This window comes from Penicillium hispanicum, assembly GCF_028827665.1.
Source record: "Penicillium hispanicum strain IBT 35686 chromosome Unknown utg000007l_segment0_segment0, whole genome shotgun sequence".
NCBI classification, from domain to species: domain Eukaryota; kingdom Fungi; phylum Ascomycota; class Eurotiomycetes; order Eurotiales; family Aspergillaceae; genus Penicillium; species Penicillium hispanicum.
In genome coordinates this window covers 926,733-948,617 of record NW_026623199.1, presented here as the reverse complement: position 1 = coordinate 948,617, position 21,885 = coordinate 926,733, and the positions used below count along the sequence as shown (strand labels likewise).

General features: G+C 53.1%; 9 protein-coding genes across 9 annotated transcripts; 4 read left to right on the top strand and 5 right to left on the bottom strand.

The window, feature by feature from the left end:
* Positions 1 to 818: 818 nt before the first annotated feature.
* Positions 819 to 1,419, top strand: N7459_008141 (DUF3759 domain-containing protein; the record flags this gene model as incomplete). The annotated part of the gene is made up of 3 exons (XM_056947309.1): positions 819 to 834; positions 984 to 1,115; positions 1,178 to 1,419. 3 exons carry the CDS (start codon positions 819 to 821, stop codon positions 1,417 to 1,419), a joined length of 390 nt encoding a protein of 129 aa, XP_056796819.1.
* Positions 1,420 to 2,587: 1,168 nt separating this feature from the next.
* Positions 2,588 to 5,989, top strand: N7459_008140 (SPX and EXS domain-containing protein; the record flags this gene model as incomplete). Its single annotated transcript, XM_056947308.1, has 7 exons — positions 2,588 to 2,601; positions 2,667 to 2,721; positions 2,789 to 4,342; positions 4,400 to 4,543; positions 4,596 to 4,769; positions 4,818 to 4,907; positions 4,958 to 5,989. 7 exons carry the CDS (start codon positions 2,588 to 2,590, stop codon positions 5,987 to 5,989), a joined length of 3,063 nt encoding a protein of 1,020 aa, XP_056796818.1.
* A 302-nt stretch (positions 5,990 to 6,291) lies between these two features.
* Positions 6,292 to 7,246, top strand: N7459_008139 (Bax inhibitor-1 family protein; the record flags this gene model as incomplete). The annotated part of the gene is made up of 3 exons (XM_056947307.1): positions 6,292 to 6,441; positions 6,499 to 6,569; positions 6,652 to 7,246. The coding sequence occupies 3 exons, from the start codon at positions 6,292 to 6,294 to the stop codon at positions 7,244 to 7,246; spliced, it is 816 nt and encodes a 271-aa protein (XP_056796817.1).
* A 948-nt stretch (positions 7,247 to 8,194) lies between these two features.
* On the bottom strand, positions 8,195 to 9,958 carry N7459_008138 (uncharacterized protein; the record flags this gene model as incomplete). Its single annotated transcript, XM_056947306.1, has 5 exons — positions 8,195 to 8,983; positions 9,040 to 9,268; positions 9,331 to 9,685; positions 9,750 to 9,844; positions 9,894 to 9,958. 5 exons carry the CDS (start codon positions 9,956 to 9,958, stop codon positions 8,195 to 8,197), a joined length of 1,533 nt encoding a protein of 510 aa, XP_056796816.1.
* A 316-nt stretch (positions 9,959 to 10,274) lies between these two features.
* N7459_008137 (uncharacterized protein) lies at positions 10,275 to 11,388 on the bottom strand (the record flags this gene model as incomplete). Its single annotated transcript, XM_056947305.1, has 3 exons — positions 10,275 to 10,928; positions 11,008 to 11,249; positions 11,337 to 11,388. 3 exons carry the CDS (start codon positions 11,386 to 11,388, stop codon positions 10,275 to 10,277), a joined length of 948 nt encoding a protein of 315 aa, XP_056796815.1.
* Positions 11,389 to 12,306: 918 nt separating this feature from the next.
* N7459_008136 (uncharacterized protein) lies at positions 12,307 to 12,830 on the bottom strand (the record flags this gene model as incomplete). Its single annotated transcript, XM_056947304.1, has 2 exons — positions 12,307 to 12,652; positions 12,706 to 12,830. 2 exons carry the CDS (start codon positions 12,828 to 12,830, stop codon positions 12,307 to 12,309), a joined length of 471 nt encoding a protein of 156 aa, XP_056796814.1.
* Positions 12,831 to 14,725: 1,895 nt separating this feature from the next.
* On the top strand, positions 14,726 to 17,842 carry N7459_008135 (uncharacterized protein; the record flags this gene model as incomplete). The annotated part of the gene is made up of 3 exons (XM_056947303.1): positions 14,726 to 15,423; positions 15,481 to 17,740; positions 17,801 to 17,842. The coding sequence occupies 3 exons, from the start codon at positions 14,726 to 14,728 to the stop codon at positions 17,840 to 17,842; spliced, it is 3,000 nt and encodes a 999-aa protein (XP_056796813.1).
* A 536-nt stretch (positions 17,843 to 18,378) lies between these two features.
* N7459_008134 (uncharacterized protein) lies at positions 18,379 to 19,306 on the bottom strand (the record flags this gene model as incomplete). The annotated part of the gene is made up of 2 exons (XM_056947302.1): positions 18,379 to 19,076; positions 19,144 to 19,306. 2 exons carry the CDS (start codon positions 19,304 to 19,306, stop codon positions 18,379 to 18,381), a joined length of 861 nt encoding a protein of 286 aa, XP_056796812.1.
* An 882-nt stretch (positions 19,307 to 20,188) lies between these two features.
* Positions 20,189 to 21,235, bottom strand: N7459_008133 (sterol desaturase family protein; the record flags this gene model as incomplete). Its single annotated transcript, XM_056947301.1, has 1 exon — positions 20,189 to 21,235. The coding sequence occupies one exon, from the start codon at positions 21,233 to 21,235 to the stop codon at positions 20,189 to 20,191; it is 1,047 nt and encodes a 348-aa protein (XP_056796811.1).
* Between the last annotated feature and the right edge of the window lie 650 nt (positions 21,236 to 21,885).

The following is a 21,885-nucleotide window of genomic DNA, read 5'->3' as shown; positions in this document are numbered from 1 at the left end:
GAGGATAGCACGCATTGCACATCGTTCCACCTGCGGGGAGGACCTGTACGGTTGCGTCCTCGCGACAAGTCGATGCCACTCTTGCAGACAATGATAGACCAGGAGGATCGCGCACGGAACTGCGGAGGTACACATGTGCTGGCATGGAACCCAGGCGCCACGCCCAGAAATCGGCACTGTTGGGGTCCGATACAGATACAGCATGTGTAAGACTCTCGTGCCGGCAAGGATGATACAAAGGCAAGCTCGGCGAGCTCTGACTGGACCCTCATCGAGGTCCGATCCTCCTATAGGCTGTCAGCCTGTGCAGTTGTCCCACCGATGCTTTCACTGGATCAGTTCTCCCCGATGCCCCTCCTCGCCGTGCCCCGGATAAGTCCAAACAGGAGCCGACGAGGCGGTGCGATCTGCTCGCTCCACCCATGGAGGGGCAAAATACTATACTCGGATGGTCAGTAGGAGGATCCGTGGTCCAGTCGTAATTCTGGAGGGGGTCCTGCTCCATTTCTCCCTGCTCCTATACTATCTTCGGATAGTCCTCTGTAAGTGACTGGCCTCAGCCACCTTGTCTACCCAGGTTGGTGGGGGGCAGCGCAAGCTGAGACAGAGAGGGCCCGCTGCTCCTGAAGATCCCAGGCCGAAGCAGAACAGTAATAGCTGTACAGTACATGTCGACTTTCTGGAGTATTCCGTCGTCAGCTGTGGGTATAAGATCCCCCTCCTCCCCCCCCAAGTAACAATCCTTCTTTTTCTCCCTCTCTATCAAACACTCCATCTTCCTTTTCAAACCACCTTTCTTACCACATCTTACATTCACAATGGCTTGGGGCTGGGGTAAGTCTTGATGTTCCCATCCACATCTCATCAATCACCTCCCGTCTGCATGAGGGGCTGCTCTTGCATGCATGACCCGATCACCACCATGCCAGCTTCCTCGATTGGTCACCGGAGATGTTGAACGAACAGAACTGACCCAGCAATAGACCAATCCGATGACGCTCACCGTCAGGTGTACGGTGGCGAGCAGCACGAGTCCAAGTTCTCGCACGAGCTGATTGCCGGTGCCGCTTCCTTTGCCGGCATGAAGGCCTGGGAGGACCACCAGCGCAAGCAGGGTATGTTGGCCACATCCATCCACGATAAATGTGCCTGGGTCTAACTCCCCATCTTCTAACAGGCAAGACTGTCAAGCACGCCTTTGCCAAGGAGGCTCTGGTGGGTCTTGTCGGCGCTGAGGTCGACAAGCTCGCCGAGACCAAGGGCATGGACGAGGTCGACAAGTTCCGCGCCCACGAGCACGCCAAGAAGAACGCTGAGCACCTGTACGACGAGCACTACGTCCGCGGCCACGGCGCTGAGGAGTGGGACCCTGAGCGCTACCCCCGCCACGAGCGCTTCGATGCTCCCGGCCGCTGGTAAATGTGCCAGCCCACACTACATATAATGTACAGCGGGGTACCGGCGGCAGGCTGAGATGGAATGCTACCCATTGAGGCCCCACGCTGCGCAGGAAATCCACGAATGCATGACTTTTGTTTTGATAAGAACTCCTAGCTATTCGCAACACGGAGGCAGGACACGAGAGCAATGATAAGATATGAAACCCCTGGGAATTCTCCAAGATACGCCTGTAGAACTGTGGTTGCCGTCGATTTGTTTGCCCGCTTGCCTATATCTCCATCTATATATGTATACATAACCTTGCTATACAATGCAAAGGTCAATTGTCAGACCGCCAGGCTTGCCCCGCCAGGCGAAAATGTACCCGCAGCAGCTTGCGCAAGGAGATGCGGAATTTTCCCCGAAGCCAGTTATCTCTAGGAGAAGCCGCCGAACACATTCCAGCGCACACCGCATTCCAACCCAAATGTAGAACGTCGAACCGCGGCCGGGATTTGCACGCCTTTCTAATCCGTGATTCCATCACCCAGTCAAATGGTGGAGGGCTGGAGCGGGTGCGTGGAACTGCTGGCGAGCGTGTGACAAGCGCCATGCGCGCTGCAGGTGTACATCGAGACAGAAAGCTGCCAATAGCGGACAGGTTCTAGACAGAATGGAAATCCAGCGCTGGCGAGGTGGAGAAGGGAGTCAAGGGCGTCGTTGCTGGCCAGTCACGGGCCACAACCAGTAAGGCTGGTGGGTGCCTGATAACGCAGGAATCCCAGAGCAATGAACTCATCACATCCAGGCACGTGCGCGTGTCACCGTCGATGATTGTTGCGATTGGGAGCCATGCAGGTACTGGTGACCTGCCCAACGCTATGGCGCCAGCCCTGATTCCACGGTACCAGATACGTCGTCCAATCCTTGCTGCTACCTGATTGTGCGCGTAGGGGAATTTCCTCGCCTCGATGGCTTTTTTTTTTCTCCCTCTTATCACCCCATCTAGATCCAGCGCACCTGCACAGCTCGACTCTGCTCGGTGCGCCTATTTGGCGGCATCCTTGGGACCACAGGCTATCTCACCGCGCCACGTCTTTCTTGCACAGCTTCTTCTTGTTCATCCACCCCCACCATTGTCAGGACACAACGTTCTCCTCCCTCCAACCACCCATAGACATGCCATGACGGAGCATCGCCGACCAGGATGAAATTCTCCAAGTGAGTCGCGCATCCCGTGACGCCTCCCAGTCCGAACATTCCAGTGGCTGATTCCGTGTACATAGGGAGTTGGAACAGGAGCTTGTTCCTGAATGGCGGGCCAAGTATCTCGACTACAAGGTATGGTAGACTCTGGGCCTGAAATGCAACGGGCAACCCCTGTTAACTGTTAGCGCTTCACCTACAGACCGGAAAGAAGAAAGTCAAGGCCGTCACCCGTGCCCTGCAGAAAGCTCACCGGAGCCCTCGCACCCCATCGTTTCGAGCCCCCGGTAGTTCTACCCCCCATGGCACCACGAGCCAACCTTTCCCGGCGTCGAACTCGGATAAATATATGGATAGGGCAGAGCTAGAGGACCCCAACACTCCGGACCCAAATAGGACAGGTACGAAAGCGCCATCGGTCTCACGCACAACTCCAACCCCCAGTCCAAAGTCCAAGACGGAACGGCAACCCTTACGCACTCCAGGATCTCGTTTCTCGGAGCCTGTGGGCAGTTATGGAAGTATTCTTGCGACACCACCCCAGAATGAATTTGGGATGGGCTCGGACGCTGCATCCTTTGAGCTTCCGGACCCTGCCATCGACCCAGATGAGGAATATGTGCCACCAATGGAGAACCCACGCCGTCGCGAGGAACCCAAGACCCCATCTCCTGTGATGCGGCGGCGGGCCACGTTTGAGGCACCGCCAAAGCAGTCTGCGCCAGAGGACGCCCCGGACCGGGTACCGCCCATGGCACGAGTGCCAACGTGGCAGCAGATTCCGCACAGTGAATCAGGCCTAACGAAGTCGCCTTCTTCCAAACGCACGTCGCAGCTCCTCAGGCGTGTCTTCTCAAATACGGACGGTGAATCTTTTGCTAAGAGAGGGCCGGCTGACACCGGCCTTGAGGTTGAGCGGCGCCAAGATGAGTTCTTTGAGTTCCTAGATGGCGAGCTTAGCAAGATCGACTCTTTCTATCAGATGAAGGAAAGAGAAGCCACCGAGCGATTGAGGGTTCTTCGCCAGCAGCTCCATGTTATGAGGGATCAACGGACCCAGGAAATACTCGATGCGAAACGCATCGGGAAACAGAGCGGCGACGAACCTCCGTCTCGGCCAAGTGGGTTTAGGGGGCTGAATGGCACCCAACTCAAGAATACATTGACAGGAAAGGGCCGGTTTGGGAAAAACTCCCAGGCGTTGGCCGAAATGGCGACTCCAGGGATGCATGCAAGGGATCGTGATTTCATCATCAATCGGCGTGACTTCATGCGACGGCAGGATCCGCCCAACAACGATGTCTCGTATCGCTCTGCCAAGAGGAAACTCAAGCATGCCTTGCAAGAATTTTATCGCGGTATAGAGCTCTTGAAGGGATATGCCTACTTGAATCGGACGGCTTTTCGGAAAATCAACAAGAAGTACGACAAAGCCGTCAATTCTCGGCCGCCGCTGCGCTTCATGTCGGAGAAGGTGAACAGAGCTTGCTTTGTGCAGAGCGAAGTTATCGACAGCCTGATGGCGGCGGTCGAGGATTTATATGCGCGATATTTTGAGCGCGGCAACCGTAAACTCGCCGCCTCGAAACTCCGTCAAAAGATGAAAAGTTCCGGCGATTATTCACCAAGCGCATTCCGATCCGGACTGTTGCTCATGGCTGGAACGCTTTTCTCTATCCAGGCGCTTGTATATGCGTCACAGCACTTGCATGCCACAGAGGTATACAGGCAGACTCAAACCAGTTATCTTTTACAGGTTGGTGTTTCCCTACTTCTCCACTCGTGGTGTAACCTGCAGAACTGACTCGGCCAGATTTACGGCGGGTACTTTCTTGTCGTGTTGCATACCTTGCTATTTGCCTTGGATTGCATGATATGGACGAGGTCGAAGATCAACTATGCATTTGTTTTTGAATATGATACCAGGCACACGCTGGAGTGGCGCCAATTGCTAGAGGTTTGTCTTGGGTTTCGTGGTTGGCAACATGCTTAGTCTGACCAGCTCTTAGATTCCCTCTTTTTTTATGTTCCTCATGGGTCTTTTCATGTGGCTCAACTTTTCATGGATCAATGCCATGTACATATACTGGCCTGTTGTGCTCATCGGTGTGACGCTCATCATTCTCTTCCTGCCAGCCCGGGTACTGTATCATCGAAGCCGGAAGTGGTGGGCCTTCTCGAACGTGAGTCACTGTCCATCCCTAGACGCGAATCAGAACTAATAAGTGCAGTGGCGACTTTTGCTTGCTGGGATTTATCCTGTCGAGTTCCGTGACTTTTTCCTTGGCGACATGTACTGCTCTCAGACATACGCCATGGGGGTAAGATGACTGAGTATCCTTATTGCTGAGCCCGTGCTAACCATTTGCAGAATATTGAACTGTTTTTCTGTCTGTACGCCTCTTTCTGGGGCAACCCGGTCAAGTGCAACTCATCCCATTCAAGACTCCTAGGCTTTTTTCAAACACTCCCGTCCATATGGCGTGCATTTCAGTGTATTCGTCGATACGTCGACACCAAAAATGCCTTCCCTCATCTTCTGAACTTGATGAAGTACATCTGCGGTGTTCTCTACTACGCCACTCTTAGCATGTACCGCCTTGACCGCCAGACGCATTTCCAGGCCTCCTTCATCACGTTCGCTTTGCTGAACGCCGTCTACACTTCGGTCTGGGACCTAATCATGGACTGGAGTCTGGGCAATGTGGGCAATCCACACGCGAAACACCCACTCTTGCGTGAGGTACTTGCCTTTCGCCGCGTGTGGGTCTACTATGTTGCGATGGCTTTGGATGTTACCATTCGGTTCAACTGGATATTCTACGCTATATTCTCCTCGGATATGCAGCACTCTGCTGTACTCAGCTTCTTTGTGAGCTTGTCCGAGGTTTTTCGTCGTGGAGTGTGGTCCATATTCCGTGTGGAAAACGAACACTGTACAAATGTTTTTATGTTCCGAGCATCGAGGGATGTTCCTCTTCCATACGAAATCCCGTCTGCGGCTATTCCAGGCCTTGATGGTGTCAACGCCGACGACATGCAGCTGCAGGACCAGCCTGTGACGACCCCCTTCTTGTCTCCGGCAGATGTGGAACAAGGCACTCCCTCTGGCTCTAGCCTGCGTGCTCGCAATAGACGCCCCTCTGGCCTCCAGCGTGTCGGATCGGCCATCAAAATGGCGCACGCGCAAGACTTCGAACGGAAAAAGCACAAACTGCCGTCAGAGTTTTCTAGCGCGAGCATGGCCCAGGACTTGTCGCATAGCACTGGAGATACGTCCGATGAAGAAGACGAAGGTGAAGCGACGGCCGACGAAGACGACCGTCTTGCTGCCGACACGTCTCGTCCCGATCCCCCTACAGTCTCGAGTAGACGGTCTCCGATGCACCAGATAGACGAGTAGAAATCTGGTTGACATTATAACCATAATTACAGACTAGCTAGACCCATCTACCGATGCATTGCATATACCTTTATACTGTTGAAATTAGTAGTCATCTACTTCAAGTAATCAAGTGCCTCTACAACGACATCGTCGCTCTCCATGCTTATCACGCCCTTATCGATAGCGATGCACGTGATCTCGACGTCACATGGCAGCTGCGCCCCCAATCCATTGAAGCCTCGCGCTTTCTGACTCTCACATCTTCCAACGCCCTCGTCACATCTCGAAACCGATCGAAGTGACCTTGCAGACAGTGATACATGATGGCGGCGAACACCCGGTATGAGGCCGCTCCGCAGCGGGACTCTTTCGAGGACCAGCACTACACCCAGGCGCCTCCGTCTTACCAGGCTGCAGCGGAGTATCCAGAGCCGCGCACCGAGGGCGATAATCTTCCCGATGACTTCAAGGTACGTGCCATTATTATGTTGTTGAAGCTGGTGGCCGATGCTGATAAAATGAAACAGTTCGGTGGTACTGTGGCAGAAGGCACTATTGAGATCCGGATGCAGTTCGTGCGGAAGGTCTACTCGATCCTGTGAGTTGCCCCTCCTCTGTCGCGAGAAGACAGCCAAACATGCACCACGCCCAACCATACACTAACGAAATAATCATTGTAGAACCGCCCAAATTCTCCTCACCACCATCCTCAGCTCCATTTCCTTCTTCAATGCAAGCTACCGAACCTGGATCCAGTCCAGCCCCTGGCTGCTGATTATCTCCGTCTTCGGCGCAATCGGCTTCATGTTGGCGACCTTCTGGAAGCGCAAGTCGTACCCGCAAAATCTCATCTTCCTCTCCGCCTTCACTTTGATGGAAGCGTACTCGATCAGCGTGGCGACCTCGTTTTACGAGGCGCGGTATGTCGTGCAAGCGCTTATCTTAACGCTTGGCATCTTCGCCGCTCTCACCATCTTCGCATGCCAGACCAAGTACGATTTCACCAACTGGGCGCCGTACCTGTTCGGCGCGCTGTGGTTCATGCTTCTGTTCGGCTTCGTCGCGATGTTTGTCCCGTTCAACAGCGCCATGGAGACCGCTTATTGCGTGATTGGCGCGTTGATCTTCTGTGGATACATTATCTTTGATACTCAAATGGTGATGCGCCACCACCACGTCGAGGAGGAGATTGCTGCTGCTATCTCGTTGTACTTGGACGTGCTGAACTTGTTCATGTTCATCCTGCGCATCCTGAACAACCAGAACAATAATTAAAGGCACGCCTGCTCGTCAATGCAGATGGATGGTAGCCGCTGGAACTTGGATGGCTGGGCCAGGAACCGCTCGGACCGGATGGGACTGGATGTGCAAGCTTGGACTGCGGATGCTCCTCGGAGCAAGTGTTGACCGACCTTATTCTTTTTGCGACTAGCCTGATTCGTTGTCTATATGTAGTCTTGATTCTATCCAATCGTCTACCCTCATATGATCGCCTTTGATGTTCACTTATAAATCTCTTGAGATATTCCGGTATCCACTATGCTTGCGGTTACACATCAAGCAACCATGGAAGGGTATCATAAGCATTGCCGATTACCTTGATTCATTCTCAACTATGGACCTGGACCGCCGGGCTGAAATTGAGGGGCTTGCAACTCTGCGGCCTGTCATTGCAAAGCAGCAATAACTTTCGGTGTTCACTGACCTGTTGTATATTCTGTCGTAGATATATAGACTGCTGTACTTGGCTATATTTAATCCCAATCGGAGTGGTTGTCGGTGCGTACTCCGCAACAGGTTTTAGACCAGTCGGGCTTACAGAATCATTCCTACTATGCCGATTCATGGCAATAACAGTTTGCGAGTCCTACAACTACAACTACAATTCTGGAAACTAGAATAATACACAGAAAGCAATCGATGGAATCTAAAGATAGATCGCGAAGAGAAAGCACGAACACAAAGAGTAATTTTCAACGCTCCAAACGCCAAACATCAAGCAACCCAAGACAAGCGAGGCCATGGAATCGGGAAGTGCTGTGCAAGCGGATCATGTTCATTAACATCAGAGCATGTCCAGAAACGACATCTAAAGGGTTCACAAGGCAGCCAGTGGAAGTGACCTCTGTAGATATATGGGACAAGGGAGATCAGAGATTGGATAGCTCAATATCGAGTCCATCTAGCAGTATATCGGTCCAGCGGGAAACAGAAGTGCGTCACTTAATGCGAAGCGTTGAAGAACGTATTCGTGATCAGACACACGATCATGACCAAGAGGCCGTAAAAGGCCAGGCCTAAGCTCAGCGGGCGGAGCAATGATCTGCGCCAATGACGAGTAGTGCGGCGCAGGAGGCCACTCTCCGTCAAAGAGTGAGCCAAAGAGCCCTCACCGTCGTCGTCGGCATCGCCGTCGTCGTCAGAGATATCATCGACTGCTTCGTCATCTTTCAACAGGCCCCGGTGGGCGGGGGAGTCGGGGGCAGAGATCTTGTAGTAGAACAAGCCAGGTAGGATGAAGCTGATACTGGTACTACCTGTGCTTCCAACGTAGGCCAGCACTGCCTCGAGGGATGAAACCGTCATGGCGACAATGTAGCTTAAAATCAAGATGGTGGTCGTGATGATGGAGAAGCGAAGATCACTCATCGGCTCTGGTATACGAGTGCCGCGCGGCCCAAGGAGAGGGTGTCGATGCGGAGAGCCTTCGGAACGAGTTTGCTGAGGATTGGGGCGCCATTTCAGCACCGCATCAACTGAGGCTCGACATGGATGGCACTGAAGTGGGTAGGAGAAAACGACGAGCATGACAATTGCGGCTCGGCCAATAGTGGCATACACACCCGGTGGGTACATGCCGACGATGTTACCACCAACGCTGTTGCCAAACGAAAGATAACCCGTGATAGCCACGAGAATGTAAGTTGCAGCGGCACTGCCAATACTGGCAAAGACGACGCTTGTAGTGCGGAAGTGGCTGTTATTGGCGATTTCGTTCAGGATGGAGAACATCTAACAAGCCATGTTAGCCCCAGAGTCGCAAAGCAAGGATGATTGACAGAACATACATTCTGGTGGCATGTAAATGCAAAAACGATGACCGGAAGACTGCTGAGGGTTGGTACTGCGCCTGCCCAATGGCCAATGCGAACAGGGCCCCGGTCTGCCATCGTATCTCCTTTCACAAAGTGGTAGACAACCAAGACAACCAAATACGCCATAGAAACCAAGGCCGCAATACTCGTGTACTTTAACGAGTCTAGTCGGCGAAGGTATGAAAGGGGTATGACAATAAGCCTGTACAGAGTCACAAGAAAGTTAGTATCTCTGTCCTTTCTTGCGGTGCGCGATAAACGTACATAAAAGCGGTCACCCAGAAATGACGGTCGATCAGGAAATCATAGGCCGGTTCACCGCCGACGAAGCCCTGGACCACTCCGGGCATCAGGTCGCCGATAATGATGAGGTAGCTCACACCGACACCGAAGCATTTGATGGCAATGGCGGCATCAAAGACCACGGCCGCGTTGGGATATGTTAGTTGCGACAGCGCAAAGAAGGAAGCGCTGCCTCGATCCAAATACTGCGCACATCGCGATTGTAGGTAGAGACCAAATCCCGCTGTGACTCCAGACCAGAGAATCACGAAGACGCCCAGGACAATTCCCATGTGTGAGATCGCAAGCGGCATTGCTAGGACACCTGCGCCGATAACTAAAGTTGACCATGACATTGTCAGACCAAAACGTCCTCACGCATGTGTCTAGTTTTGACTCACTTGTATTGACCAAGTTGATCACACTACTCGCCCAACTGGCCTGGCCAGCAATGCCCCCGGTTCGTTTTCCTCGGCCTGCACGTCTGATCCGGTATCTGGGTCAGTAGGGGTGCCGATAGTAGAAAGAGCGCAGTGCAGACATACCGTCGCAGCCCGCTCTGGGACGGGCCAGCAGGGCCGACTCCGATTGCCGCCTCCTCTTCTTCCATAGTGGTGAAAAAATTGCTGGGCTAGTCTATGCGGGAGTAAATTGAATAAGGACGCAAGGCATAAGAGCCACCGCGACCAGCGGCGCCGTGCACGAGAATAGTCGGGAAGATGTGAGGTGGAAGACGAAACAGCGCCGTGGCCTTCTTATCGGGGCGCCGATTAGGCCCACGCACCTGACTTCCCGCTCTCCGCACTCACGTTCTCGCTTACATGATTCTTCGGCCTTCGCCCATCTAATTAGTTACCGCGATGATCAGGATGGCATCATGATCTTGGTGACTGACTACCTGATGGCGTGATAATGCCTGCTGCTGACTACAGTTTTGACCGGCCCCAGTCCTTTTGTGCCAGCAGTCGGAAACTTTCCTCCTCCACCGCTGCATGATCTGACGCCGTATTGCCCGGCCGATTGCCGGGGCCCTCGTCATTGAACGGCTTCACTTCTCGCACCGTCTTCGACACCTCATAGATCGTGCCCCCGCGTACCGTGTAGAGCGGGCCTTTGCCAGACCGATCGCCGATGGTCTCGCTGACCTGTTCCTGCTGCACCAGCGCGAGCATCACCTCGGCCACCTCCTCGGGTGTCACCCACTCGTCCGCACCAAGCACCATCTTCAGCTTCTCGGGATGGTCTGTCCATAAAGGGGTCTTGATTACACCAGGTGCCACGGCTGTGACTCGGATTCCGAGTGTGTCGAGCTTGGCCAGAGATCGCACCAGGCCATTGATAGCGTGTTTTGTCGCACTGTAGATAGGAGCCGCGAATGCGGGGTTTTGGCCGGCGATGCTGGATATGTGGACAATGTGTCTGGGACGACTGCTTTCACGGTGGCGCAGGAAATGCGCGATCGCAAGCTGGGTGGTGCGAATGGGGTGTGTGACGTTGATGTCCACCAAGGCATATCGGCCACCGGCCAGGGCGTCCTTGCTCGCCGCAGAACCAGGCGGGCGCCAGAAGTTGCTCCAGTGCTATATTTGGCCGGACTCCTGTCAGCATGTGTATGTGCTTGTTGCTTGCATTCGATCTTGTTTCGATCAGCACACATACCGGCTCGTAGACACCCGCTCCGGGGCAGACAATATCGATCTCGCCGAATTCTTTCTCGGCGACTTCAAACATTCGCTCTAGCTGAATCCAGTCCCGGACGTCGGTCTCCTGGAATACGGCGCGCGCAGGTCCTGTGGAGTGCTTCTCGACCAGCACCTTGGCCTCGGGGCGCAAAGCCAGGTCGGCAATGAGGACATTGCATCCATTCTCAACCAGCAAAGTGGCGAAGCTGAGGTTAATACCTAGCACAGAAGTGTAAGCAGCTATCTACAGGATGCTGTTTGGCGAGTGTGCCTAAGTATGCACTCGACACTGTCAAGCTGACATACCGGAGCCTGCGCCAGTGACGATGGCAGATCGTCCCTTGACCGAAAGAGCCATGCTTGAGGGTCGGGCAGAAGCTTACAGGTATCCTAGTGGCGCCCTGGAACGGAACCTGCTGGACTTTAAAGTCGAGGCTGTGGAACTTCAGGGTCGATCGCAGCGCGTAGCATAGCCGTTTTAGAGAAGAGGGGAACAGGGACATTTACCCGAGGCCGGGCAGATGGCCGAGGTGGCTGCTCTTCGCGCTGCTATTCACCGATTCATACCCACCAGTGGCTGCTTTGTCCATTCAAATGGACGAACCGCCATGAGTGGAGCATCGTGGATGCTGTATGTATCATCCTGAGCATCGCGATCGGCAGTGGAGCATAAGGGATGCTCGTCAACCCTTCCTCTTCAGTCAGGCGGTTGACAAGCTCGGAAAAAACGCGATCCGTAGACACTGGGGCTTCTCTTATGCTGTGAGAACGCCCTTCTTCTAGTAGTCTTCTAGTAGTCTTCTAGTATCTACTTGATCGCGAGATTGAGGTATCACGATGCCGCGCCTGTCGAATCGGCGCAGGGCCAAGCCTGGTGCCCCGCAGACTGCATGATATCATCCTTCATGGCATGAAAGTGGAAGATTAGGCTGCCTAGACAGGCAGTGCAAATGACTGAAGTGTCATCGAAACCACCGTGATGTGGCGGAACCGTTCTGATATGTAGATACAGCTACGCGTATATGAGCATCAGGAAGTACAAACTAGAAGATCAAGTCGGAGGTACCTATGCCGAGCATAGAGACATTGAGATGCCACATTGGAAAAAGGACTGAGACCGTCCTTGATACTTAACACATGGGAGAATTGCTCATTACCGACACATCTAGAATGTCTTATCAAATGAGGCTTGGTCCTGCGAAAGATGTCCGGATGCGAGACAGGAGGCGTTGGTGAATCGTTCCTTGCCGTTCCCTTTCAACTGCAGATATAATGCTCAAGAATACGGAACCTCATACCTCCCGAGTATGGCCTGTTTGATCTTCTCGTCACTGCGATAATCTTCACCCATGACCGTTGCTTCGAAATTCTTCTCCCACCGTACCCGTTGCTCGACTTCTCCATCCCACCACACACTGGATAGACAAATATGTGCAAAGAAGGCCTTCAGATATTTCCACTGAGCAAGCGCATCCATGATCGGTGTGGTCGCCCGCACGAACATTCTGTCTTGCGCCTCGACTGGGTGGCCCTCGGGATTGATGTGAGGGATATCCTTGAAATCAAGGGTCAGTGTCAACCGGGGCGCATCCGCTAACCGACGTAGGGCCTCGATAGTTGTCCTGAATGAAGCCGGACAGGAACCTAAGGTCTTTGGTCGGTAAACTGGAGGAACCTGATAAGCGGGATTGCTTTCATTGGTATGACAGACGTGAACGCAACGGGCCCCAAAGCGAGCGAGAATGGTCCCACGATATCCACACGGGAATAATCCCACGGTAAGATGACGAACTTGTTCATCGACCAGAAGATTCGGGACGCCTCGGTATTGACATCTCGACTGACCGAGAACAGAGCTCTCGGGAATCTCCAGCATTTATCGCATTGTATTTCCCATGTGCCACCATTGCTGGGTGATTGGAAGGGGCATCCCGCTCGCACACCATCGCAAATGCTACATCTGTGCTCTCTGCGTCATGTAGGGTGGTTGTAGCTTTCTACGTCGTCAAGTACCTGGCCTGGACTCCAGGCCAAATGAAAAGGCGCGACAAGATCGGTGCACTGTAGAATATGGCTCTGCGACTCCACGGGGAGCAGATCGTATCTGAATGTCTGTCGGGAGGTACGGTGTGCTCGTCCAGTGATTCGCATCGCGACGTCTTTCGCCAGATCTTTGAGATCAGTGTAGAGACTCCTGTCCAAAGGCCAGTTAGGAGGGCAAAACCAGGGCGGAGTAAAGCGCACCGCGAAAACTCGAAGATAAGGAAACTGAAGAAGTGGATTCAGCACCTCAGCGGCGATCTGCAAATTAGCGGTATCACAGACGAGACACATCGCCAGCTCAGACTCGGCGATGCAAGAGGCGAGCTTCATGCAAATATTCTGCCAGTCATAACTCAGAAGCCTGTAGCGCTCTGGTAAAATCTTGTATAGCAAAGTTTGAGTTATATTCGAATTGAGCTGACACGTCTCCTAATATGGGTCGTTTGGGACTTCATGAAGGACAATTTGCAAGGATCGGATGTTGGAAATGGTTTCGGGGCGAAGGCTTTGCAAGGCAGAGAAACTTTTGTGCCCGGCGTAGTGGATAGTAAATTGGTTCTGCGAGTAGAACAAGGTCGAGACCTCCAGGGAAACAGCTTTCGAAGTGCAGAACAGAGACACTGGCACCGGTCGACAATACCGAGAACACCAGACATCAAGGCAATCGCATTTACCGTCATCAATGGGTGTCGTGATGCAACGTTGACGGTCGGGGTTGTATCTGGACCTGCGGAAGTACGGTGCTCGGTTGGCGTCCAGGTAGATGGGACACAAACGAATAACACCAGCCAGCCGGTACACATAACGTCGGATCTCGTAGGGCAAATCAAAGGAATCCTTTACCCTGACGGAAAGGCTGAGCCCGAATCGGCAAGGACTGGTCAAGATTCGACTGATCCATGTCTCAAATGACGAGATGGTTGGGTGTGAGAATCTGGAATCAATGGGAAGGAGAAATGGATGGTGGAAGGAAGAAAGGAAGTGTGATGGATGGACAGAAGTCCAGTCTCGGGTCTCAAGGCAATTCACAGCGCATCCTATATCCACGCTCACACAAGTGCACTACGGCAAGGTCAACAGTCCACATCGAACTCCAACATCTCTTATGATCATCTTGACTCCTTATCGCAGTTCTCTGAATACTACCTGGGACTCTCCAGCTTCTACTCTTTATAGCCTCACAAATTGGGTAGAGTGGGAGTCGAAGCCAGAGTCTAACGCCTCTTTTGCATCAGAGGCATCCGAGTTGAGATGTTTCATTCATCTGCGAGTGTGAAACAGTCCGATCTATACCCACTGCGACAGTTGCGGAAGCATAACACTTGGACTTGAGAGCGAAAAAGGACCCTGTACAACTGTTAGGGATGAACGATAGGTTCAACGTTGTAGTCCAATTGGCACCAGGAGTAGATAGTTGGCAATTCCAGCTGCTTGAAGTTAGCTCATCTGCCGAGAGCCCACTTCGGTCATCTATACGTATTGATATAGACAGATATATCCAGCTTCTGAGGCGACAATGGTTAGCATCTGTGCACTGGCAATTAGAAGCTGGAGTCCCTGGGCTTCGTCTCTTGGTATGGCCAGTCAACAATTGGGCCAACATAGAGACACGAGAAAAGCAAAGACCCGAAATTCCGGTATTTCGAAGCCCAATGCAGTGCATTTGCATGGTAGTGCCTGGAGGAGTTGAATGTGAGTGGAAGTGGTCAGATGAAGTTGGTGTCCGGGAAGATCACCACCGCCTGCCGCCTTCCGAGCTCGACCAACAACCACCTTCCGCTGCTCTTCAATGCCCGCTCGATAGCAACATGAGGCTCCAAGCGGCCCTTCTTGTCGCTGCGTGCGCGTCGCCCGCGGTGGCCATCTATCCCGATGAGGTCAATCACGTTGATTTCCACCATGCGCTCCTCGGAGCCCCCTCTCCCGATTCGACCTTCTTCCTCAAGCCTCCATCCGCCTCGAATGCATCCCTCCTCTACACTATCTCCGACCAAGCCATCCTAGGCGCCATCAACCCTCGAGATGGCTCCCTAGTATGGCGTCAGAACCTCTCACAGTCAACTTCCTCTACCAGCGGGGCCGCTATTCTGCGTGGCTCCGATGGGAACAGCGCCGTGGTTGGTGCGGCGGGAAACTACATCTCCTCATGGAGTGCCCAAGATGGGAAGCTGGTGTGGGAACATCGATTATCGGAGGGTGTCGTAGCTGATCTTGAGCTGTTGGAGCTTGAAGATGCCAATGCACCCGACTCCAGAGATGCGCTCGCGCTCGTTGGCGGCCAAGCCCTCGGTGTTGTGAGACGGTTGGAGGGCGAATCTGGAAAAGTCAAATGGGAGTACAAGGATGACAGGTAGGCTATCCGCTGGCTGTGTGGGTGATTCCTCACTAATGAAATTGATATCCCCAGTGGCGACATTCCATTCCAAGTGTCCTCTTCTCCAACAGAGATCTTTTACATCTCGCTCCAGTCGGCATTGTTGAAGGGTTCCAAGATCAAGGTCACATCGCTAGATCCCGTAACTGGTCGCCAAATCCGCCAGCAGGTCCTCAACTCAGAGAGCGATATCACAAGTCCCGAGTCCGTCCTCTTCGTGGGTGCCAACACCGCTTCGCCCTTGATCGTCTGGGCGGATAAATCGCAGAAGACTCTCAAAATCAATGTCATGGGCACCAAGCAGATCAGCACAGTGAACATTGAGAATACCTCCGGCCAAGACATCAAGCAGATCACGGTCCATGCCCCTCACAAGCTCAACTCCCTCCCACATTTCCTAGTCCATTATAAGACAGGTGCGGGGGCATGGGCTGAGGTCTATCACATTGATATGAAGTCGTCGGCAGTGACAAAGGCCTACCAATTGCCCTACGTACAGGGAGATTCTGCAATTGCTATCAGCAATGTCGACGCCAATGTTTACTTTACTCGGATCACCGATTCCGAGGCTACTGTAGTCTCCTCCGCATCCCACGGGATCCTAGGACGTTGGAACGTGCAATTGTCGTCCAATCGCGCGTTGCATGCAGTTGCGGAGGTTATCTCCAAGGGAACCTCTGTCGCCGTTCGGACCGCAGTTCTACGGGAATCAGGAGACTTGCAATTGATTCGAAACGGCCACATTGAGTGGACTCGTCATGAAGGCCTGATCGACACCGTGGCGGCCGCTTGGGTAGAGACTGAGGACCAGGAGGATTTGGCGCACGAACTGGCAGTGGAAGGCCACGAAAGCTTGTCCGGCGCCTATATTCATCGCGTGAAGCGCCACCTTCGGGACCTTCAACACTTGCCTGACTGGTTGAAGGAACTGCCCCAGCGCATATTGAGCAGTATTTTGACTGACGAGGTGTCCAACCTGGACAGCTTTGGGGTTGCTAAACCAGTCATTCTTGCCACCAAGAGTGGCCGCGTATTCGCCTTGGACACTGGAAACCACGGTGCTGTCATGTGGGAAACCCAAGCAGCAGATACGTTGCACTGGGACGTCAAGGCTATCTCGACTCTCCCTGGGAAGGCCACGATCTACTCTAGCGATGGTAGCACGGTGACACTCAACGCCACTACTGGAGAAGTCACCTCACGCACTGCTCCGGGCGACACTAAGCTCCAGACCATTGCTACTTTTGACAAGCATGGCGTGATAGGCATCAAAGAAGATGGTGCTCCAGTTTCGGTGCTTGATGACATCACCGGGTTTTTGGTTACCACCAGCGCTGATGGCCGGGTTCTTGGTTGGATCGAAAGCGACAACAAGTCTCCGGTGTGGGAGTTTGTACCTCCATCTGGTCAAAAAGTCATCCATGCGACTTCTCGCCCTTCGCATGACCCAGTTGCCTCGATTGGCAAGGTTCTTGGTAACCGGTCTGTCCTTTACAAGTATCTGAATCCAAACATTGCATTCGTCACCGCTGTCAATGAAAAAGATCATCTTGCCGGATTTTACCTGCTGGATGGAGTTTCCGGTAAAGTGCTGTACGCAACCACTCAAGCTGGGGTGGATACAACACAGCCGATCAGCTCTGTCATGTCTGAGAACTGGTTCGCCTATTCGTTCTTTGGCGATGTTGTCGATGAGTCCTCTGCCAAGGGGTACCAGCTCGTCATTTCCGAGCTTTATGAGTCGCCTCTTCCAAATGACCGCGGCCCGCTTGGTTCGGCTGGAAACTATTCTAGCCTTCACAGCAGCAGTGTTGACAGCCTCCCTTTGCCCCATGTCATTTCGCAAGCCTTCATGATTGCCGAACCCATCTCGCACATGGCAGTCACCCAGACTCGCCAGGGAATCACCACTCGTCAACTTCTTTGCACCCTCCCATCCTCCAATGCCATTGTTGGCATTCCTCGGCCCGTTCTCGATCCACGTCGACCAGTGGACCGCGATCCTACCTCGGCTGAGGCGGAGGAAGGCCTCTTCCGCTATGCGCCCTTCCTCGATTTCGATGGCAGATGGTACCTGACGCATGCGCGTGACGTTGCCGGTATCAAGTCTATCCTATCCAGTCCCACTCTTCTGGAAAGTACCAGTCTTGTCTTCGCTTTTGGAAGCGACATCTACGGCACCCGTGTCACGCCCAGCCAGGCATTTGATATTCTCGGAAAGAGCTTTTCAAAGTTGCAGCTTGTCTTGACAGTCGTGGCATTGGCCGCAGGGGTTGCATTTTTAGCCCCCATGGTGAGTTTCCGTCCCCTTCCCTCTCTCTTTTGGTATGTTTACTAATGTTGCTTGTTACAGACTCGGAAGAAGCAAGTCAACATGTTGTGGAAGGCTACTTAGACGGTTCGAGAGTGCCTGGAGATGCATATATCTGTTCTTTCTGTTCAAGAATGTAATCTACAGTTGAGAAATGCTTTGGCTAAGCTTAATTTGGTCGTAGCTGGCTGAAGGTTGCTGTCCAAATAGACCCGGCTGTCTGGAGACCATCACTCCACTGGTTTTCTAGTGCTGACTTGGTCCTATCCTAAGTACCGTGAGAATCCTATATCCATGGATGGCTCGTGTCCCATTTGAATAATAATTACGAAAAACATGTTTGAAGGTCAGGCTTGACGTGAATCGTAGAGAATTGAAGCATGCTGCTGTAGCTGAATATGCATGCATATATTCAGTGCGACATTCACTCCATTGCGATGGCGTCAATGCGTGTTTGACATGTATTGTTCTGTTGCCTCAGTCGTCAAATATCCTCCAGGGCTACTCAATTACCCACCGAAACCTCTATCCAGATAGATGGCGCTCTTAGAGCCCAATCTCCCCATTCCAAGACTGTATTGCGTGGGCTCACCATCAGCCAGTGTCATTGAATGTGCTAGTTACCACGCGGTATGTCCTCCATCCATCACCAACGGACTCCCCGTCATATAACTACTCGCATCACTCAGCAAAAACAGCGCAGCACCGCGGTATTCCTCAGGACGCGAGAGCCGGCCCAGCATGTTCTCCTCCTCCCACACGGCCTTGGTATCAGGCGATTCCTCGAAGATCTTCTTCACCATCGGCGTCATGATGTGTCCTGGACACAGACAATTCACCCGGATTCCGCCCCCTTCACGGCCATCGGGCTTGCCCCATTCCATTGCCAAACTCCTCGTGAGCTGGATCACCGAAGCCTTGGACGAGTTGTAGATGGCAGACGTCATGCCCTTGTTCGCAATGAACCCGCTGATGCTGGCGACCAGCAGAATCGAGCCCTTGCACTGCTTCTCCATCATCTGGCGCGCCGCGCAGGTGGCCGTGTGGAACACGCCGTTGTAGTTGATGCCCATCATCTCCTCGACGTCGGCCGGTGTGTAGGCGAGCGCCCTTTCTACGCGGTTGACGCCTGCGGCCGCGATGAGGCCGTCGAGTCGGTTCTTCGCGGACGCAATCTCGCGCATGTTTTCGTCCACGTCGTGTACGTCGCGCACGTCTACTTGTCGGTAGTGGAGCGAGCCGCCAAACTCTCGTGGCGCGCGTTCTTGCGCCTCGATGAACTCTTGGTCTGGTTCGGCGAGGCGGTCGAGGCAATGCACTGGGATTTGCATCGTGTTATCATCTCCATCGCGTCGTGTCGGTTGATGAGGTGGATAAGTGATTACCTTGTCCCCCGGCTTCTGCTAGAGCTTCTGCCATGGTTAAGCCCAGACCTCGAGCTCCTCCGGTGACTGCAAAGACTCTGCCTTGCAAGTCGAAGTCTCGGAGGTAGTCATGTTTCCTTTCAGATTCATGTGGTGGTGGCTGCTGGATATGGCCGACGTGCATGGAAGAAGATAGGAATCTGCGTGCTTCAAGTTTGCGATTTACCGGGGGAATAATCGGTTTACCACGAAGTATGCGTGCGGCTTGCTTTGTCGCTCTCATCATTCTAAAAGACTGCATTTTTAGATCACGATGAGCTATATTCATATTTATCCCAGAGAGGCATGACACGCCACGTCTCACAGCTCACATCGTTATTTATGCCTTCAGCTCAGACAAGCGATGAGGTCCCCAGTATTCCCCAGTTCCTCGGGGTATGGATTGCATGCAATTTGGAGTGGTATCTGGATTTCTTGCAAGGCCAGTCAGCGTGGGAGAAGAAGATGGACAGATGTCGCAGAATTAAGACAACGACCTGAAGACCAAGCAACTCTGAGGAAAGAGAGTCAGCTGTGATATTCATGATATTCATACTCAATCAAAAAGGACTGGCCTTCTTGCCCCGAACTGGCAAGGCCCGGGAATGCTTTTCCTCATCGAGGTTGTCATTATATCGGGGTGACGCTAGAATGACACAAAGTCTTGACCAGTCTTGAACTCTTCGCGAACACTACGTCTTACCCCAGAAAAGAACTACATAGAAGAGTTCCTGATAGGTAAGCAAGAGAAACAACATATCTGACAGCTGATTAATGCTGTGGCAGTGAGGAGGAATGTCAGATGTCTGTCATCAGTATACAAGGTTAACGTATTACTTCTGCCAACATCCCAAGCTGATTCGGCTAGGGATTGACTGTCGTGGCCCATTCAATCATTGAGATTTGACATAAAATATAGTATGGTATCACAGCGTATATATATCTAGTAAACAAACATGGCAGCAAGTCATCATTTCAATCCATTACACAAAGTGCAAAATCATATTCACATAGTCGTCAAGCCCGATCAATACAGCGGCATAGGCGACTGATTGACATAGTCGACATTATTGTTCACCGACTCAATCCGATCACAGCAGGTGCCAAAGATACGGTCCCACAGACGGGTCTGTTTACCGTAATTGTGGCTCTTCTTCCAGCCCTTGCGATGGTGCAGGTCATGGTCTTCGATGACGAGCTCGGCATCGAAGTAACGGAGCAGCCAGCTCAGGGTGGAGGGTGGACTGGCGTGAACACGTAGACCGGAGTGGCCGGCCAACTCGGCGAAGACGACGTACTGGTGGCAGATCCACCACTCGTAGAAGCCCATCGGCATGCCCATGAAGCGCATCGTGAAGTATGTCATCAGCGGGATGCCGGCAATGTCGAAGAACTCCTGCTCAAGATCCGCGTACAGGGTCAAGAGCGGGTTGGGGTGCTTAGTGAGGTGGTGGGTACGGTGGTACTTCCATAGGCCGTCGAAGTCGTGCATGATACGGTGGTACCAGTAGAACCAGAAGTCGAGGATGATTCCGTATAGGCCGGCTTCTAGCGGCAGCCAGGCGAAGCTCATCGAAGAGGGCGCTTGGCTGGTACGGTAGGCGAAGAAGACAGTGAACATGGGGCGGAAGGTCGAGGTCGACATGAGCGAGCGGACGACCTTGGCAACGCCAACGTCTGGGACGCCATCGCGGGCGTGCTTATCACCGTCAAGGAAGCCATGGACATGGCCGAGGCGACGGAGAACGTGTATTTCGTGGATGGCGATGAGCTTGAAGGCGGTGCTGTAAAGGATAAATGCGGCGAGCGAGCCTAAATTACGGCCGGTCACCTGGACGTAGGCATGATGGATAAGCATGGGAATCACAGCATGCGAGATGACCCAGCGATGCATGGACCAGTCCGGGACATAGGGCACGGAGTCCTCTTTGAGATGGACCGGAACACGAGTGTCCAGATGTTCAGGGTGGATGTCGAGCAGTTCATAGAACCAGTGGAAAAGCGTCCACTCGGAACGGGCTTGCCGCCGCCAAGTGGACTTCATCGAGTCCTTTAGGTTCCGTTCAGCACTCATGGTGGACTAGAAAACAGGAACAGCGATAGACAACGAGTGCAGAATGCGTCTCCCAAATACGGGGGTGGCATGTGGGCTTTAATAGCCTTTTGGCTCTTGTCGATCTTGTTGACCCGCCCCAGTCGTTCGGCTCTCGGCGCATGTGAATACACCGAATACACCCACTGCGCAAAAATGAGCCTCGGACGCAAGAGGCCCTCGATCGTGACGTCGATCGCATCTGATCCCGGACGAGAATCTCCCCCAACATTTTGCGAGCGATTTCCCACTAGTGCCCACTTGGGACTCAACACTGATTCAGGGCTTGACTGGCTTCGTCTTGATCGATTCGGGCGTCTTCGGGGTCATCTTCCCAGCGTAGTACGCTCATGCGACGCTCGAGCGTCGGCGGTTGACCCCAGAGGCACTCATACTCCTGCGTAAATCGTCTCATCATCGTATTCATCGCGTATCCGGCGGCTAAACTGCCTGCTGAAGTGGTGAATGTGCATGTATCACAGGAAATCGCCGATGTAGGGTTCGCGCGCCCCTGGGTCAGGTGACTGGGTTGATTGCTGATTGGCGGATTGCTCAACTATAACATCTTGCAGACTCGGCGAAGTCGAGAAACATTCCAACCATTTTATGCAGGAGAGAAGACGATTCCACGA